Source organism: Caloenas nicobarica, chromosome Z (assembly GCF_036013445.1).
Source record: "Caloenas nicobarica isolate bCalNic1 chromosome Z, bCalNic1.hap1, whole genome shotgun sequence".
Taxonomy (NCBI): Eukaryota; Metazoa; Chordata; class Aves; order Columbiformes; family Columbidae; genus Caloenas; species Caloenas nicobarica.
Window position 1 is genome coordinate 89,686,487 of NC_088284.1, and position 17,807 is coordinate 89,704,293.

The 17,807-nt window shown below is 36.1% G+C and overlaps 1 protein-coding gene across 18 annotated transcripts in view; it reads right to left on the bottom strand.

Annotated features, from left to right (window-relative positions):
• The window catches only part of LOC136001489 (hornerin-like), an 82,885-nt gene that overhangs the window by 24,047 nt on the left and 41,031 nt on the right, over nucleotides 1–17,807 (bottom strand). For 9 of the 18 annotated variants that reach the window (XM_065655847.1, XM_065655848.1, XM_065655860.1 and 6 more), the window contains 32 exons: nucleotides 16,852–16,890; nucleotides 15,960–15,995; nucleotides 14,721–14,759; nucleotides 14,067–14,084; nucleotides 13,469–13,504; nucleotides 12,205–12,234; nucleotides 11,911–11,946; nucleotides 11,540–11,581; nucleotides 11,217–11,246; nucleotides 10,923–10,958; nucleotides 10,564–10,605; nucleotides 10,241–10,270; nucleotides 9,948–9,983; nucleotides 9,609–9,647; nucleotides 9,287–9,316; nucleotides 8,994–9,029; nucleotides 8,580–8,615; nucleotides 7,941–7,973; nucleotides 7,189–7,221; nucleotides 6,888–6,926; nucleotides 6,724–6,765; nucleotides 6,508–6,543; nucleotides 6,344–6,385; nucleotides 6,128–6,163; nucleotides 5,960–5,998; nucleotides 5,581–5,616; nucleotides 4,968–4,997; nucleotides 3,670–3,705; nucleotides 2,993–3,034; nucleotides 2,752–2,793; nucleotides 1,794–1,835; nucleotides 1,225–1,266 (listed from right to left, as the gene is read on the bottom strand). In XM_065655847.1, coding sequence (XP_065511919.1) covers nucleotides 1,225–1,266; nucleotides 1,794–1,835; nucleotides 2,752–2,793; nucleotides 2,993–3,034; nucleotides 3,670–3,705; nucleotides 4,968–4,997; nucleotides 5,581–5,616; nucleotides 5,960–5,998; nucleotides 6,128–6,163; nucleotides 6,344–6,385; nucleotides 6,508–6,543; nucleotides 6,724–6,765; nucleotides 6,888–6,926; nucleotides 7,189–7,221; nucleotides 7,941–7,973; nucleotides 8,580–8,615; nucleotides 8,994–9,029; nucleotides 9,287–9,316; nucleotides 9,609–9,647; nucleotides 9,948–9,983; nucleotides 10,241–10,270; nucleotides 10,564–10,605; nucleotides 10,923–10,958; nucleotides 11,217–11,246; nucleotides 11,540–11,581; nucleotides 11,911–11,946; nucleotides 12,205–12,234; nucleotides 13,469–13,504; nucleotides 14,067–14,084; nucleotides 14,721–14,759; nucleotides 15,960–15,995; nucleotides 16,852–16,890 — 1,161 coding nt within the window. The remainder of the gene's footprint in view (nucleotides 1–1,224; nucleotides 1,267–1,793; nucleotides 1,836–2,751; nucleotides 2,794–2,992; nucleotides 3,035–3,669; nucleotides 3,706–4,967; nucleotides 4,998–5,580; nucleotides 5,617–5,959; nucleotides 5,999–6,127; nucleotides 6,164–6,343; nucleotides 6,386–6,507; nucleotides 6,544–6,723; nucleotides 6,766–6,887; nucleotides 6,927–7,188; nucleotides 7,222–7,940; nucleotides 7,974–8,579; nucleotides 8,616–8,993; nucleotides 9,030–9,286; nucleotides 9,317–9,608; nucleotides 9,648–9,947; nucleotides 9,984–10,240; nucleotides 10,271–10,563; nucleotides 10,606–10,922; nucleotides 10,959–11,216; nucleotides 11,247–11,539; nucleotides 11,582–11,910; nucleotides 11,947–12,204; nucleotides 12,235–13,468; nucleotides 13,505–14,066; nucleotides 14,085–14,720; nucleotides 14,760–15,959; nucleotides 15,996–16,851; nucleotides 16,891–17,807) is intronic. The other 9 variants (XM_065655861.1, XM_065655859.1, XM_065655857.1 and 6 more) reach the window with 7 other exon arrangements.

Here is a 17,807-nt window from a genome sequence, read left to right on the forward strand (position 1 = left end):
GACACACCTGCACTGAGAACTGGTTTTCTAATGTGTCCAATTTAGATGCCTTATTTTCTTCACATTGGAAATTATTGTTTGATAGCAACTAAATACACTTTTGTGCCCCTGGCCAAGCCATAGTGGCTTACCATTAAAATCTAAGCCTTTTTTTGCACCAATTTAAGCATGCAAAGAAAAAAAAGGCCCTTTTAGAATGAAAACTTGCATCAAGATGTCCACATTTTTTCTTGTAAATGGATTTGTGTATATAGCATTACAATCACACAACAAATAAAAAAGTTTTTCCTCAATGAAGTTTCGGTATTAGTTATTTTAACAGACTAGTCCAGATTTTAAAACATGTAGGTCATGATTAATGTTCAGCCTCAATTATATGAAAGAGGTAGTATTTTACATGACCAAAATTACTGTTGATATTTGTTAATGACAGTTAAGTTCAGAAAGCAGTAATTTCTTGATACAATTAGGTTTTTTTAAATAGCATGCTTTTTATATAAATGATAATACACATGATTCTTGTTGAAACTTATATCTGAAACAATATTACATTGTTCAAATCGGTTTATGTAAATACAGCTTCAATAAAAGCATCCAAAAGTTTTCAGGTAGAAGACAGGTGACTTTAAAATCCAAGTTCACCTAGCTTTGCCAGGTGAAGCCAGAAGCCTGGTAAAGCTTGTCTGTAATGCCCCTGTAACCACATTCCTTGGCCTTTTTCCTGGCACAGAGACATCATCTACGAGAGAAGTTCATCCAGTGCTACTGATCGTGAAATTGCAGTCATTCTCTTTATGGGAAAAAATAGTTTAAATACTGATTTAAGAGATTGTATTTTGAAATATTTATCAGATCTTGACTTTTAGTCACAATATTTTATTGCACCAGTGAGATGGACAAGGAAACTACAGTCAATGCAATTGAATTCTGTGGTTACTACAGGGCATATTGACTCTGGTTTTTGAAAGTAATGAATAATTAGCACATAACAGTCAACTGATGGAGCATCAGGATTACTATGCACAGTTACAGAAAGGTAGTGGCCAGATAGTAATTATGCAGTTAAAGTGAGACTCATTCTTCCATTTCATTGTATATAATTCTGTCCATACTAAGGAAATTATCAATAATGTTTAGTGTTATCCAAGTGTCCATACTTACTAGGTGATTAATTCAAAATACTCCACTATGTAGATGAAAGTATAAACCCAGAAAAATAATTACCTGTCTACTACCAGTGCTTCCATCCGGACAAATGCAACCACCCTATAAATCAAAAAAAAAAAAAGAAAAAAAAAAAAAAACCACCACAGTTATTGTTTTGTGGAAGTTTAAAATAAAATCTTATTTCAGATGTGAAATCATGTTTAGAGGAAGAGAGACTGGGACTACAGAGTAGCTGTGACCTTCCCTAAACCTAGAATAAACGAGGGGACAGCATAGTTCTATACATTTAATGTTTGCTTTGGAAGTTAGGCCTCTACTACACCTCTCAGTGCTGTCTCAGTGACAGATGCCTCACCAAGAGAGAATTATCTGGGTAGTCAAGAGTACAGGGAATCACCATTGTGCTCTCACCAATAAACTCTGTCAAATCGAAACAGTGTTAAGAAGTGATTTCAGAGAGCCACTTCAGATAAATTTAATCTGAATAGGGTCACTTAATTTACAATGTAAATAACATAACCAAGTTCCCAGGCAAAACTACTGGATTTAAACTCTGACTCCTGAATTAATTACTTTAATTACTAATAAGCTATCTGGACATGACTAAAAATAGAGAAAATCCTGACCTGACTACTTGATCCACCACTAGTTGCAATAAATGATCCACCCTGTGAAGAAACCAATTATTTTTTATAGAAGCATGTTATCAGAATCGAACATGTATAAAATTATGTAGTGATAAGTAAGCTGACAAACTCTTTGTACTACTTCCCTGCACCAACAAACATTATTTCTTCAGAACTCTCTGTATGAATCATCGTGAGAACATAATTTTGGATGAAACTTAATTAGTGACGAGATACAATACACATGGAATGGATATCAGAAAAACTAATTAAGGAAACTGTTGCCCTCTGGAGCTCAGAGATCTGACTATACTATTGAATTAGACTTCAAACTCTGAGACAGAGGACTATGATAGTGTTACATCTACAAAATGCTGGGCATAATGAGATTCCGGATCTCTGAGAAGCTGAGGGGTGCCAATACAATACAAAGTATTAGGAAATACAGAATCATGTGCCACTCTGGATCAGTTAAATTTCCCATAATTCTGTAACATGTACATTGCTGCACCAGAACATAAATCTACAGAATATGAAAGTTGGACCTAATTTTGTAACAGAAGTACATTATCGCCAAGATGTACCTTATCAAATTCTAAATGAAACAGAATTATATATCTGGCCATTACCATCACTAGAGCAGGACTGTTTCTAAAAAACAAGATTCTAAAACTATTTGCCTTGTGTTTTGCAAACAACTTTTACGAAGTGCTATCTAAATAAATGCCTGCAATGGTTACCTGCCTAGTGGAGTGAAGGAACAGAGGAGACAGTATATTCTGGGCCCATCATCATCACTTACAACTGTGCAAAATTTTAACATTATAGCAAAAATGTTGCCAAATTAAAATAGCAACCTTCAGCACCGATAAATTAGTGGAACACAGTTTTTAGAAATGAAATATAATTTATCAGAAAGCTCCTTGCAATGAGATCGTGCAGTAGACATTGTTATTACCTGGACGTTAGTGTGGCTGCTATTTGAAGTAGAAGACCCATTCTGTGAGGAAACAAGAAATTATTCATTTTTCCGGAAGGGTAATAAATTAAAATACATAGTTCTATTGGGAAAGAACTACCTAACCCTAATGAGGATACTCTGTTGTGGAAACTAGATTCTTATTCTTCTTTTTGTAGGTAATACACCAAGGAGCTGTAACACCAGCAGTAGTTCAGAAAAAGTGACAAGCATGGTTTACCTGTACATCATGGTCTCTTCTGCCCAAAACACGTGATGTATCCTGTAAGAACCAAAGACACTCACTATTAGGAGATGAAAACTCTATGATCAGTGACAGACCTTTATCTTTCTGTATTACTTATTTATAACAACTTTAGACCCTTTAATGCATACCTTGAGTAGGAATGCCTTATTATAAAATAAAAGGTTATTTGCATAAAATTTTTATAGGTTACTGCTGAGTCTGACTTGAAGCTATACAATACACATCTGTATCTCCTTCACAACATGCTGAGCACAATAAATCACCAAACACTGTTTTTTCTTACTTCATTATTCTATCTTATTTCAGCTAAAATTTTAGTTGTCCTCTGTTTGTGTGACACTAATTCAATTTTAACTTTAGCTTGGACCAACTCTGTATATGTGCTTCCTGAGGAACATGAGTTTGTGCTGCCCTATACCTCAGAGCAGATTTTTCATGTCTTTTTTTCATATATATACCTGCTTTAAAGTAAACTCAACCAAAGAACAAATAGTCCATCTATTTTATTTCAGTTTTTCCTCAAATAGCAGAATATTAATTAGGACAAACATAATTAGGGAAAAATTAGGCATAATTGGGACAAATTAGGTATAGTTAGGGCAAAAATATTACAAGCAGTAAAAAAATAAAATTAAAAAAAAATTACTTACTCTCACAACAAGTTTCTTTCTTGCACAACCAGATTTCTGCAAAGGAGTCAGAAGCCAGTTACTACTTTATAGATGCAGCCATCCACACAGAACACTTTCAGCAAAAATCTACCTAAACTTGTCAAGGTGGTATATTTCGGGATAGAAAAGTGTCCAGAGCTATCATTTTACTGTAAGAGTCTTAAAATGCATATCCTTCACCTGTTTTATTTTGTGGGGTCTTTTTTGTTTGTTTGTTTGTTACCTTTTCACTCCATCAGAAGTTCCTGCCTAGCGGAGTTTCCCTCAGCTCAACCACTGTAGTATAGAGAACAATCTGTATAACTTTTTTTTTTTGGCATTCCCTACCTTTCTTTATGAGAACGTTTAGAAGCATACTTTTTTAAAATGAAGTCCAGCAACGCACACTGGATAGGGATAACCAAGGGAATAATTGCATCTTTTGTGAACAAAGAAGGAACTGATGAGACTCTCAAACAGGGCTTGCTGCTGAACGATTTTTTCTGCAGAACCTTTTGCATTAAAGTTAATGCAATGCATTCAAGGTAAATACAACAAAATCTGATGTCTTCAGAAGGCCTCCTTACTTCCTAGTGTACATGTTTGGTGCAGTACCAAAGCGGAAAAATAGGGAAAATCATGAAGCAGTACAGTATATGGCTGACAACTGAAGAGAAGGCAAGTAGCTGATGACAGAAGGTTACTGTAGATGGCAGTAAAACAAAAGGAGGCTGTAACAGAAAAAGCTTTTATGTGAACAGAAACAAGTACGGAAAAATGTCATTCATTTACACAACAGTATATTTGTTTGGTCACAATCTATCCACGTTAATCACAGTTTCTGCTTGTAGGACAGATAGGAAGTTTTGACAGAAAGTGTATTACCAGGGGATAAATGTTACTTTACAATACTAGCATATATGCGAATTGAAATTAGAACAAGTGGAAAAAGCTTGAGGCGGCTACATGCCTCATGTTCACAGATGGTTAATTCCCAAATTATTATCCAGTCAAAGTGCATATACTGCAAAAAACCGCCCCCCATGTTAGTATATAATCTTAGAAGTATTGTGCTGTTTTAAATGGTTGTGCAGCAGCCTTGAGAACAGATAGAAGAGATTGAGAACAGAGAAATATAATATCAAATATCTCATTCTTTAATTAACTTTTTGAAGGGTATTATAAAGCAATCCTACACTACAATTAGAGATCAGGTCTAATGTAGAAGTGTTCAGTTACTAACACTGTCCTTAATCATAAGGATTTGAATATTGCAGAAGAAAAAAAAAAGCACTTACCTGACCATTGGCACTATAGGTAGTTTCATTCTGGAAAATAAGAAATTATTTCATTCTTTAAGAATTATTTCAATACAGTAAACTTACAGAAATGTGATTCTTTTTGATACTGCATACAGACATAACAAAAATAATTTGTTGCTCACATCCTCCACAGGCTTGCCTAAATTAGTTTGAAATCCTACCATTCCAGTCTGGAAAACATTTTAATAGCAACTTCAGGTTGGTAGAAATGTATCATGAAAAGTAATGAAATTTCTGCCACTGTCTCTCTCTTTTTTGTTTCATTATATGTATTTAAAGCTTGTATATGGGATTTTCTTTTTTTGGAAAAAAATTGTAGAATGTACCCTTAGGTTTTTGGCAAAATCTTCTGTTACTGCAAAGCCACTGAAATTTTTGTATCTATATTTCATTTCATCAAGTTAAATGCATTTAAAAGCACAAAATGTATCTGTAAACATTTACATGACAATTTTCAGTAAGAAAACATGCAGCTGCTGAAATAGCTATTAGTGTGGAAACACAACATTTGTTCTGCCCACAAGACTGCATCTAGCAGTGCAAAATTTTCCCATCTACATGAAAAGTATATTAGAGAAAGCATACTCACCTCATCACAAGCGTTAGGATTATAATCCTGTGAACCCTAGAAGGACATCAGATAGCAGTTATTTCTTCAGAAAAATGGAATGTTAAAAATACACTTTCATGTTGTATTCTGCAAGACAGAATTGAGGTGCATGCGAAGAAAAAGCTGAGTTAAATTAAAGTAAGATTTTTATAAGGAGAATAAGGAGCCAAATACATGGTTGCAATAGTTACTTACAGAGAATGTTCCACTCTTCAGTAAAGAAAAAAACCAAAACCAATCCAAACCAAAAAATCATAGAAATTATTATGTTTTACTACATCTTTGAGAAAGATGATGCAGTGACTACAATGATTATAATTAAATAACATGTAACTAGGAGAAAGAAAGAACTAGTTACCTGACCATCATAATAGCCGGATGAGGAGGATGATCCACCCTTTAAAACAAAAAAAAAAAAAAGGCAAACCAAAGTCAGAGAAAATTAGAATATAGAAAGCCTGATTTTGGGCAGAGGCTAAAGCTTGTATGAAGTGATGTACACGTAGGGAAATAGAGCACTACTTACTTGGCCACCACCATAGTTTTGTGAAGAGGATCCACCCTGTAAAACAAGCAAATAGAAACCCTACTTCAGAAGAAACTATGGTTTTGTTTGGAGGCTGTAAAGCTAGAATGAACAATTGCCTGGGATTCCTTTGAACAAATACAACCCCATAGATATCTAGATAACTTATCAGATATGATGAAAATTTTTACCAGGAGAAAATCAAGTTCTACCTACCTGGCTGCTACCGTAATTTTGTGAGGATGATGATCCACTCTGCTAACAACAACAACAAATATTAGAATTAATATTACAATATTGCACATATGTTATTTTTCAGCCATCATGCAACCTGTGTGAAATAAAACCTCAGTGGGAGGAAATAATAATCTAGTACTTACTTGGCCACCACCGTAGTTTTGTGAATATGATCCACCCTGTAAAGCAAGCAAATAGAAACCCTACTTCAGAAGAAGCTATGATTTCGTTTGGAGGTTATAAAGCTGGAATAAACAATTGCCTGGGATTCCTTTGAACAAATACAACTCTATAGATATCTAGATTATTTATCAGATATGATGAAAATTCTTACCAGGAGAAAATCAAGTTCTACGTACCTGGCTGCTACCATAATTTTGTGAGGATGATGATCCACTCTGCTAACAACAACAACAAATATTAGAATTAATATTACAATATTGCACATATGTTATTTTTCAGCCATCATGCAACCTGTGTGAAATAAAACCTCAGTGGGAGGAAATAATAATCTAGTACTTACTTGGCCACTACCATAGTTTTGTGAGGAGTATGATTCCCCCTGTGAAGACAAAACAGAACAGTTATAATGCTGGAGAGCTGATTTTGATCAGAATCTATAGAGCTAGCTTTATTAGGTTGCCAAGTTCTTTCTATGTAAGTGGAATTTCAGGGCTGATAAAAAGCACGTTTGAAGAGAATGAGTTGCAGGCTGGAGCGGGGGAGGCTCTGCAAGAATCTATAACATCATGAGCAAGAAAACTATGCTCTGGATTAGAGCTTCTTGAAAAGTTTTTACCAATGGATAATAAAGGGCTACCTACCTGACCACCCTGTGATCCACCCTGTGATCCACCCTGTAAATAGACAAAATTTATGCCCTCTTTAGACACTTACTGTTTGGCTATGGATTCTTTTTAATGAAAGCTGTGATACTTGCTTAGGGGGAGTAAAAGGTGCAGAGGCAGATGCACAATATAGATGTGACTTCTAATGTAGTAAGCATAGATTTCCAATAGTGCAAAAGTAAATACTAGATAAGACATATGTCAAGGAACTACAAACATTTATCTTTGAGTAATTCCTAGTACACAGATGAATTTCATTCTGAACAGCCTGTAGAAAATGTAGCTTTTTTTCTCTTGTAGAAAACTCAATTTATACAAATGGAATGAAAAATTCCCCTGGTAACATTATTACACAGAAAGCTGTGAGATACAGTGGCCTTAAGGAAAAGGTTTTAAATAAAACACTCAGTATGTTTCAACATGCCTTCTTTAGAGGCAAATGTAAGCGAAAATCAGAAGAGTGTTAAAAATTAGTGTTAAAAGTGCATCATAAGAACAGTGGAATCCTGAGCTATTGAAGTGGGATATTTATCATTCACTAAAATGGGGTCGAGACTTCATTCAAAAAAAGCAAAGGAAAATGAAATGAAAAGTATTATCTTTCGATATCTCATAATTGGTAAGATTACATGGATTTGCACTCTATGCATCTGCAGTTGGTACTAAGTGAGTTAGTGGCAAACCTAATTTTAGACACACACTAAAATCAGAGAAGGAAGGACATTTACCTGGTGGCAGGGATTGCTATCATAGGAAACACCCTGTTAAAAAACAAACAAATAAACCAAAAGGTAAATACTCAAATTTTAATTTTCTTGCAAAATCTGCTACATACTTCTGCTAAAAATTTCTGTATTTATGTTTCTCTTTCATTCTCATTGCTTTCCCCGATATATTTATTTGAACATAGATTTACTAGCATGGCCTCATCCATGATCCTTTCACCATCACTGAAGACACCATCTTTACATTGTTGTAGGCATACACAAGTTGAAACGGAACAAGGATGAAAACTACTAATCTAATTCTTATTCCACAGGAGCCACTCTCTGATCCTAACACTTTCTGTAGGAACTAAAAGGAGTAACATCTGAAAATCATTCAGAAGCAAACACTTTATCTGTTTACTGAGTAGAAAGAGGAATCTCTACTTGTCCATCTTCTGTCTAACACTACACGGGAGAAGCCACTTTATTTTGGTTACAATGACCAGCAATATCAGACTTCCTTGATGTCTTTGCTAGGAAATTCTGTGTAAGAATGAAAACAAAAGATTCCAAGTAACAAACATTATATAACTTATCGAAAAATAAGTTACAAAGAAACCTGGGTCCAGTTTTCAAACAGATTGGAGAAAGAGTACTTACTTGTCCACAACCGCTGCTGCTACCTGAAGATCCACCCTATTGGGAAAAAAAAAGAGCAGCTCAGTAATCCGTATATTCCTCTTCTCCATTTCAAGTACAGAGATCTATCTTAAAGGGCTTTAGCTACCTGACTGCTTAAAAGCTAGAAGACGAGCTACATGCTAATATGGATTTTGTATATTGAATATTATACTGCATCAAAAAGCTGAGACCTACACGCACTCCTTTCTATGTGGGAAAGACCTCCTTCAAGGAGCATGTTGTTCCCAGACCCATGTGAAAAAAAGTTCACGACTCCAACTTCTAATGAGAACTTACCGTATTATTTTAAGAAACAAATGATGGAATTCTCCATACCTATATGGGAACATCACACACATGTGATGTTCTGACGGGTGACTGACTGATGCTTACCTGGCCATAGGAACTGACACCTTGAGATGAGGAGCCCTGTAAGAAAGCAATGAACTCATTTGTAAACAAAACTGTAGTTCTAGCACAGCTGCAAAAGAAGAGCCCATTTCCACTAAAAGTTCCTCTATACAATATTCTTCTTCCTTCAAGGAAATTCAGTGATGTGAACCAAAATCAAGGACCACTCAGCAACACCAAGAAAGAAAATAGCCCAACCAAACCAAACACCAAAGCCCATTTAGAAAGCAGGCCCCTGCAGAAAAACTCAATACATTTCTGCAAAAATGTTTCACCTGTCCGGAGAACTGGCTGCCTTGGGAACCCTTTAAATAAAGAGAAGATAATTACCACCTTGACAAGGATGCTGCTATAGAGAGCATAAGGTTTATGGAAACACAGCTGCAGAAGGGTTTCTCAAAGAGGCTCTTCCTGAGCCAAAGGAGACAGAGCAGTACGCTAAGCTCTGTGCTGCAGACTGTCCTAGTGTCAGCAAACACCAGTAATTGAATCGATTTGGAGACTACCAAAGGAAACATCACTCTCAAAAACGTGCCAGTGGTGCTGGTCACAGAGAGAGAAGTGAAGAACGTCCTGCAGAATATCAGGTTTGCTTACCTGGCCAGAAGTGCTGCTGCCTGTGAAACTGGGCCGACCCTAAAGACAAGGACACCATTTGGTTACTTCCCTTTTGTAAGGGATCCAGTGTGCATTAGGAAAGGCAACTACATCCTATAGCTGTGCTGCACTTCCTCCTGGCCCTCACAAGGATGCCAAGTGCAATGATTCCAGAAAAATAAGTAGCATGCGAATACACATTAAGTGTGAGACCAGACACTTTCCAACAAAATGTCCTTTAAAGTTCAAATGCTGAGTGATTGCTACGTGCTTTTGCAGTACCATGGCACTCTACTTCCACAGACACTGTATTCTGACTGGTGACTGACTGATGCTTACCTGGCCATAGGAACTGACACCTTGAGATGAGGAGCCCTGTAAGAAAAGCAAGATCTCATTTGTAAACAAAGCTGTAGTTCTATCACAGCTGCAACAGCAGAGTCCATTTGCAATGAAAGTTCCTCCATAGTATTGTCTTTTTCCTTCATGGAAACTCAGTGATATGAACCAAAATCAAGGACCACTCAGCAACACCAAGAAAGAAAATAACCCAACCAAACCAAACACCAAAGCCCATTTAGAAAGCAGGCCCCTGCAGAAAAACTCAATACATTTCTGCAAAAATGTTTCACCTGTCCAGAGAACTGGCTGCCTTGGGAACCCTTTAAATAAAGAGACGATAATTACCACCTTGACAAGGATACTGCTATAGAGAGCATAAGGTTTATGGAAACACAGCTGCAGAAGGGTTTCTCAAAGAGGCTCTTCCTGAGCCAAAGGAAAGCAGAGCAGTACGCTAAGCTCTGTGCTGCAGACTGTCCTAGTCTCAGCAAACGCCATGAATTGAATCAATTTGGAGACTACCAAAGGAAACATCACTCTCAAAAACGTGCCAGTGGTGCTGGTCACAGAGAGAGAAGTGAAGAACGTCCTGCAGAATAACAGGTTTGCTTACCTGGCCAGAAGAAGTGCTGCTGCCTGTGAAACTTGGCTGACCCTAAAGACAAGGACACCATTTGGTTACTTCCCTTTTGTAAGGGACCCAATGTGCATTAGGAAAAGCAACTACATCCTATAGCTGTGCAGGGCAGGATGAGGAGCTTGCACTGCCTCCTGGCCCTCACAAGGATGCCAGTGCAATGATTCCAGAAAAATAAGTAGCATGCGAATACACATTAAGTGTGAGACCAGACACTTTCCAACAAAATGTCCTTTAAAGTTCAAATGCTGAGTGATTGCTACGTGCTTTTGCAGTACCATGGCACTCCACTTCCACAGACACTGTATTCTGACAGGTGACTGACTGATGCTTACCTGGCCATAGGAACTGACACCTTGAGATGAGGAGCCCTGTAAGAAAGCAAAGAACTCATTTGTAAAGCAGAGCTGTGGTTCTAGCACAGCTGCAAAAGAGCAGCCCATTTCCACTAAAAGTTCCTCTATACAATATTCTTTTTCCTTCAAGGAAATTCAGTGATGTGAACCAAAATCAAGAACCACTCAGCAACACCAAGAAAGAAAATAGCCCAACCAAACCAAACACCAAAGCCCATTTAGAAAGCAGGCCCCTGCAGAAAAACTCAATACATTTCTGCAAAAATGTTTCACCTGTCCGGAGAACTGGCTGCCTTGGGAACCCTTTAAATAAAGAGACGATAATTACCACCTTGACAAGGATACTGCTATAGAGAGCATAAGGTTTATGGAAACACAGCTGCAGAAGGGTTTCTCAAAGAGGCTCTTCCTGAGCCAAAGGAAAGCAGAGCAGTACGCTAAGCTCTGTGCTGCAGACTGTCCTAGTCTCAGCAAACGCCATGAATTGAATCAATTTGGAGACTACCAAAGGAAACATCACTCTCAAAAACGTGCCAGTGGTGCTGGTCACAGAGAGAGAAGTGAAGAACGTCCTGCAGAATAACAGGTTTGCTTACCTGGCCAGAAGAAGTGCTGCTGCCTGTGAAACTTGGCTGACCCTAAAGACAAGGACACCATTTGGTTACTTCCCTTTTGTAAGGGATCCAGTGTGCATTAGGAAAGGCAACTACATCCTATAGCTGTGCAGGGCAGGATGAGGAGCTTGCACTGCCTCCTGGCCCTCACAATGACGGCAAATGCAATGATTCGCCATGCTTGTATTCCAGAAAAATAAGTAGCATGTGAATACACATTAAGTGTGAGACCAGACACTTTCCAACAAAATGTCCTTTAAAGTCCAAATGCTGAGTGATTGCTATGTGCTTTTGCAGTGCCATGGCTCCCCACTTCTGCAGACACTGTATTCTGACTGATGACTAATGCTTACCTGGCCATAGGAACTGACACCTTGAGATGAGGAGCCCTGTAAGAAAACAAAGAACTCATTTGTAAAGCAGAGCTGTGGTTCTAGCACAGCTGCGAAAGAAGAGCCCATTTCCACTAAAAGTTCCTCTATACAATATTCTTTTTCCTTCAAGGAAATTCAGTGATGTGAACCAAAATCAAGGACCACTCAGCAACACCAAGAAAGAAAATAACCCAACCAAACCAAACACCAAAGCCCATTTAGAAAGCAGGCCCCTGCAGAAAAACTCAATACATTTCTGCATAAGTGCCTCACCTGTCCAGAGAACCGGCTGCCTTGGGAACCCTTTAAATAAAGAGAAGATAATTACCACCTTGACAGAGAGGCTTCTACAGACAGCATAAGGTTTATGGAAACACAGCTGCAGAAGGGTTTCCCAAAAAGGCAAAAGAGTTTCACCTGTCTATGTACTGTATCTCACAAATCACCACTCAAGTAATATCCATACTTATTCTGATTGATTTTTTCATGAATAAGCACAAACTTTTGACAATGTCTTTGTCAAAACTAAAATTAGAAAAGCCACAGTTACAATTTAACAAAAAGAAATGTCAGTGCAGAAAATCTTTCACTTCCCATGAAGTACATGGATTATGAGAGGAATCGGATATTCTGCAATTTTATTTATAAACACACATTGAAAATATTTAGCTTGTGTAATTAAAACACTATACATTTATATTTGGAAATAAAATAACAAGGAAATATTATTCCTTTCTCTGTCAGCATTCATCACTAGTCATGGAAACATCTAATGCTATAGATTTTGAAAGCAATGATTTTCAAAATATGAATTTCAGCTGGGTTAACCTGCTACTGATCTTTTCATGAAAGTGAGAATTTGTTGTCATAGTCTGAAGGAGGAATGCCTAAGCTGTGAACAGTGGTAGGTAGGTTAAAATTTCAAAGGACGCCAAAAACTATGTCTGAGTGATACCCATAATACTTTACAAACATGCTCTTAATGCAATTGGATTGTAATCAACTTTCCAAGTGCCTTGTTATCAAGAAGCAATATTATAAATACAATAGCAAACAAAAGTTGAGCTAAGCACTACATGGCACAGTTTTTAAAAAAATGTAACGCTGAACTAGTTGTTTGCATTAGAATAATAGAATGTTTAAATTAACATGGAACCGTGCAGGTTATGATCTATGCATATTTGATTTAACATAGAAAAACATTCAAGTTTAAGTTCTAAAATTCCATCTGCCTACCTGAGCAAGTTGAGATGGTTAAATTTTGCAAATTTCGAGATCATGATGGAATTAGCATACAGAGGTTTTCATATTTTAGGACTGTAGAAAACAGCTGCAATGGTCTTTAATCAGCAACCAAGTAGGATACCCACTTTGCTGTAACCACAGAAATGTCCTACTCCACCACTGTAGTCTGTGAATATCTAAGACGCCCATAAGTGATCCATACTTATTTATTCCAGAAGAGATGAATCATTATTTAGTTCACTGACACAGGGCTTCAGTTAAAACTCAAGTGTAATGGAAAAAGAATGTCTACCTGTATTATGATCCTAGTAGCAGAACTTCCCAAACTCTGGAGGAAAACAAAACAAAAAACCACAACAGTAAACATTTAATTTGACTTGTTTCAACACAATACAGTTAAACAGAAAATACCAAGGTTTACTGTTTTGCTTGGGTGAATAAAGGGAAGGATCATATGAGTGATGTACTGAGTATCAAATTCTCGACATCCAGCATTAAACTAGTTTAGCCTCAGCTCTGAAAGTTTGGGAAGGCAGGCAGACCCTACTAAGTAATTTTCTACATCTGCATCTGCTTCTAGTACAGCTTATGTGGAGAGCAACAGAGCACAGGCCGTGCCCTCTTTGCACTGCCAGTCAGCTTGGGTTTTCCACACGTGGTGAGTGAAGGCAAGACATCATCATCCCTCCAACCTGTCTCACTGTCACCTGCATTGGACATACATCAACTACACATATGAATCCAATTCCTGATCCAGTCATTTGTTTGATGAATTTTGGGGCATGATGCATAAATGTAAAAGGGTAGCAGACACCAAACTGAGGCAACTGGTTTGCTCCCATAAGAGCTGTATTACTGTTACAGAAAACACAGGGAAAAAGTATGCTTACCTGGGGGTAGGTATGACGCTGCAAATGAAACAAAACAACCTTTAATTATTTTGCACAAGGCCTTTTCCAAACAGAGAAAGAGGGCCCTATCCTTTGGACTAAATACACAACCAAATGCAGAAGAAAGATATGGAAAGGATAGTGTAGAACAAATGCATCTCAGTCTTCATTCAGGTTAGAACAACAGCATGTTTGATTAGAAACTAGACATCAGAAAAACATATATCAAATGTTATGTCATACAAACTCACTTTAACCACTTTAAGGCTAAACTTACTTTTGACTGATTCTATGAGTTACAAGTAAGCAGAGTAGAAATTTAATAATTTAAAAATTAGAATGGAAGTGAATTTACAAAAGAAAATTGCAGTAGAAATAGAAAATCAAAACTATTCAAGAACATGGAGGCTGTATACATTGAGAGACCTGAAATCCACAGTTAATCCAATATCTCTGCAAGTACTAAAATCAAAGAACTATAGGATTTGTAGCTGACTCCTGGCTTTCCCTGAAAGTAATTATGTAGCTAGAATAAACCCTGCATGCCAAAGAGTTGTCTACACACACCAGGAATCTTTTGGACAAATTAAGCATGTACATATTTGAAAGATTTTTAAGTGGAAATTTTGAACACTGTAGAGAATAACTGCTTACCACAGGTGGATAAGGGTTGCTGTTGGCAATGACCACTACCTATAGAGAAATCAGAGAAAGCTGTTTACTCAAAGAGTTTATTCAAATAGTTAAATATATTATGAAAATGAAGAACACTGCATTATCTAAATTTATAAACTCCAATAATAATGCTATGAATGATCACTTCTATGAAATATTATTTTTATTAAAATGTTTAATGCACATTACCAAGCAAAGAATATATATGTATACATTGTTTACACAAGAGTATAAGGAGATAAAAGACTTGCTCCCAGTCAGTCACACAATGGCTCAGCTGTAGAGGCAGAAGCAGGATTTCATGTATTATGCTATATCTGCTGGCCTATACTGTGTGTCCTTTTTGATCTTCAACTTTCCAACCCAAACCAGAAGATCAATTTCTTTTTTCTTTATTCAGTATTATGCAAAAAAAAAAAAAAAGGCTTAATATTGAGTTAACTAAAAAAAATAAGCCAAATACATTAGTACTATCTTCTGTTTAGGTTTTCATGTTTTCTAATTAGAAGGTTTTTTCCTTTTTTCCGCTCTCCTGCCCCACCCCACCTGCCCAACTGAAGTTGGTTCATATTGTCCAGTAGTGTAGAAAGGAAGAGTCAGTGCTACTACAATTAAACAATTTTAGTATAAACCAGGGAGAAGTATGACATGTTTAAAACTAAGTTATTAAAAAAAATAAATCTATCAGTATGTTTTGAATTCCTAAACCAATGGAAAACTAAAATGAAAAAGTATCTGTGAGGACATGAATGGGTACACTGTGCATTTCCTGAACACACCATAGCATTAGCCCTGAGCTTCCTGGAGACTGAACTGAGAGGAAGAGTCCATGTAAATGTTATGGGTCAAAGTCAACAGTAATACGAATTCTACTGGTTTTACTCACCTTGAGTCACATTTGTTTTCCAGCCCTATCTGAATAAGAATTACAAAATCTATCTCCTTAAAAGTCCTAATTACATCACAATCCCATTTCTAACTTTTTAAAAACAAATCCTCATAAACATGGATGAATTTTATATACAGTTAAGTCAACCACAGCACAGCTAGTTAGTATAAGGCATCTTAAGAACCTAATTGATTCAAATAATATGAATCGATCTGGGTCAAAACCTTGAAAAGTCTTAACTGGTAAAAGGAATTGTAGTACCACTGAAATAAAAGGAGTCATGCCAAGTTACAACTATAAGAACATTTGAGTTGAAAAGGAGTGCTTACCTTCTTACTGGAATCTGAACTGCTTGAAGGGACAGACTGTAAAGAAAACAGAAACAATTTTTTGCTTAGGTATATGTATGACAAGTTAACTACAGCACTATTTTCCACAAGAATGTCATAGTTAACACCATTTCCCTAAAGTATCAAATGAAATAAGATTCTGAAGAAAAATATTTAATGTATTGGCAATTAATAAATTAATCACTGAAATAAATCAACTGGTTTATTTTTTTTTCTACGAACCCCAATTATTTTGATAGTTTAACACAGCACTGTATAAAGGCTGCAAATGTTTCATCTAACATCAAATTAGAAGTTTGCTTATAACAAAAATAATTTCTTGGTAGAAAAAAAAATATTGTCTACCTTGGTCAAAAAAGAAACCAACCCAAACTCCAGAATCAGTCCCCCCCAAACTAAAAACCCTACTGTTGAAATATAAACTGGAATAAATGGGATGCACCATAAGAATATAAATGTTTTAAATAAAGCATAATGTGCAGCGAAGTTTTCCATTTCATCAACCCATACGTACAATTGCATAGGCAAAAGCCACCAAAAATACTTGTAATTCTTAGTAACTATTGAAGAAAGCATTAACTTTCAGAAAATCATAATAAAAGTAACTGGTGTTCATTTACAGAATAAATATAATTGAGTTTCTGTGCAAAACAGAAGTAAACAACTTCTAACAAGGTTGATATTACAACATACATTATACATGTAACTCATCTGCTGAAGTTATTTCCAGATATGACTATTAACCATTTGAAGACAGTCCTGCTTTACCCCCTTCCATGAATTTTATTATTGTTTGGTAAAAGTTGGGCATAGCTGCTCACTTTCTGAATAGCTTAAGAATCTGAAAATATATTGGAAAGCACATAGTTACCTGGCCATAGGTAAGACCATTGCTGTATGAAGATGCACTCTGAAATAAAAACATAAATTGGGTATTTATTTGTATTATAATTTGTTAATTATATCTAGAAGTCATTGCTTTTTGCCCTTAGTGGATGCAGGTTTCCTATGAAACTCATTTCATCTGTACTTAAATAAATCTAGGGCAATAGTAAAGTATACTGAACTCAAAGATAAATGAAGTAAAAATTTGCCAACATCCTACTATAGTCATAAGTTTAATATTGCTCTATCACAAATACAGTTTACACTCACATATTAAAAAAGATAAAATCTATTTAATATTTAGGATTTAATATCACTAATGAGGTATTTGAAGTTAAGCATATAATTAAGCAGCTTTTTGGCTAGGGTTTCAGTTTCTAACAGGTATTAGAGAGCATGTTGTCCTTCTGATAGATTTTTTTTACTCGGTTTTGTGATTTCAAAAATGAAAAATACGTTCGTTTTTAAAATAAATCTGTTTTCGGATGAAATTGAAATAAATGAGGTTGAAATAGAAATTTCTCTACTAATTAAGGAATTATTGGATTAATACAAAAAGATTGTAAAAAACAACACAAAACAAAAAACAGGAAAAAAAACCCCAAACCAAAGAAAACCCACCAACACAACAAAAACCTCCCAAATAATATTGCAATATCCAAAGACAATTACTCTAACAGATAAAAAGCATTACACAGTAAGAATTCTGATGTTTTAGCAGGCTAACAAATTAAGCACTTATAAAGGTGAAGAGTAGTCTCTGTAACATAAATTATTACACTTTGGGGAAGTGACAAGGTAACACCTTTTAATTTTGTTTTTTGATCCCAGAATAATACCTCATGCAACCACCATTTTCCTTAATATATTTAGGAAGAATAATATGGCTGTACAGAAGAGAATCAAATGCAATCTGCTATAAGGAGATGAGTTAAGAAGCAC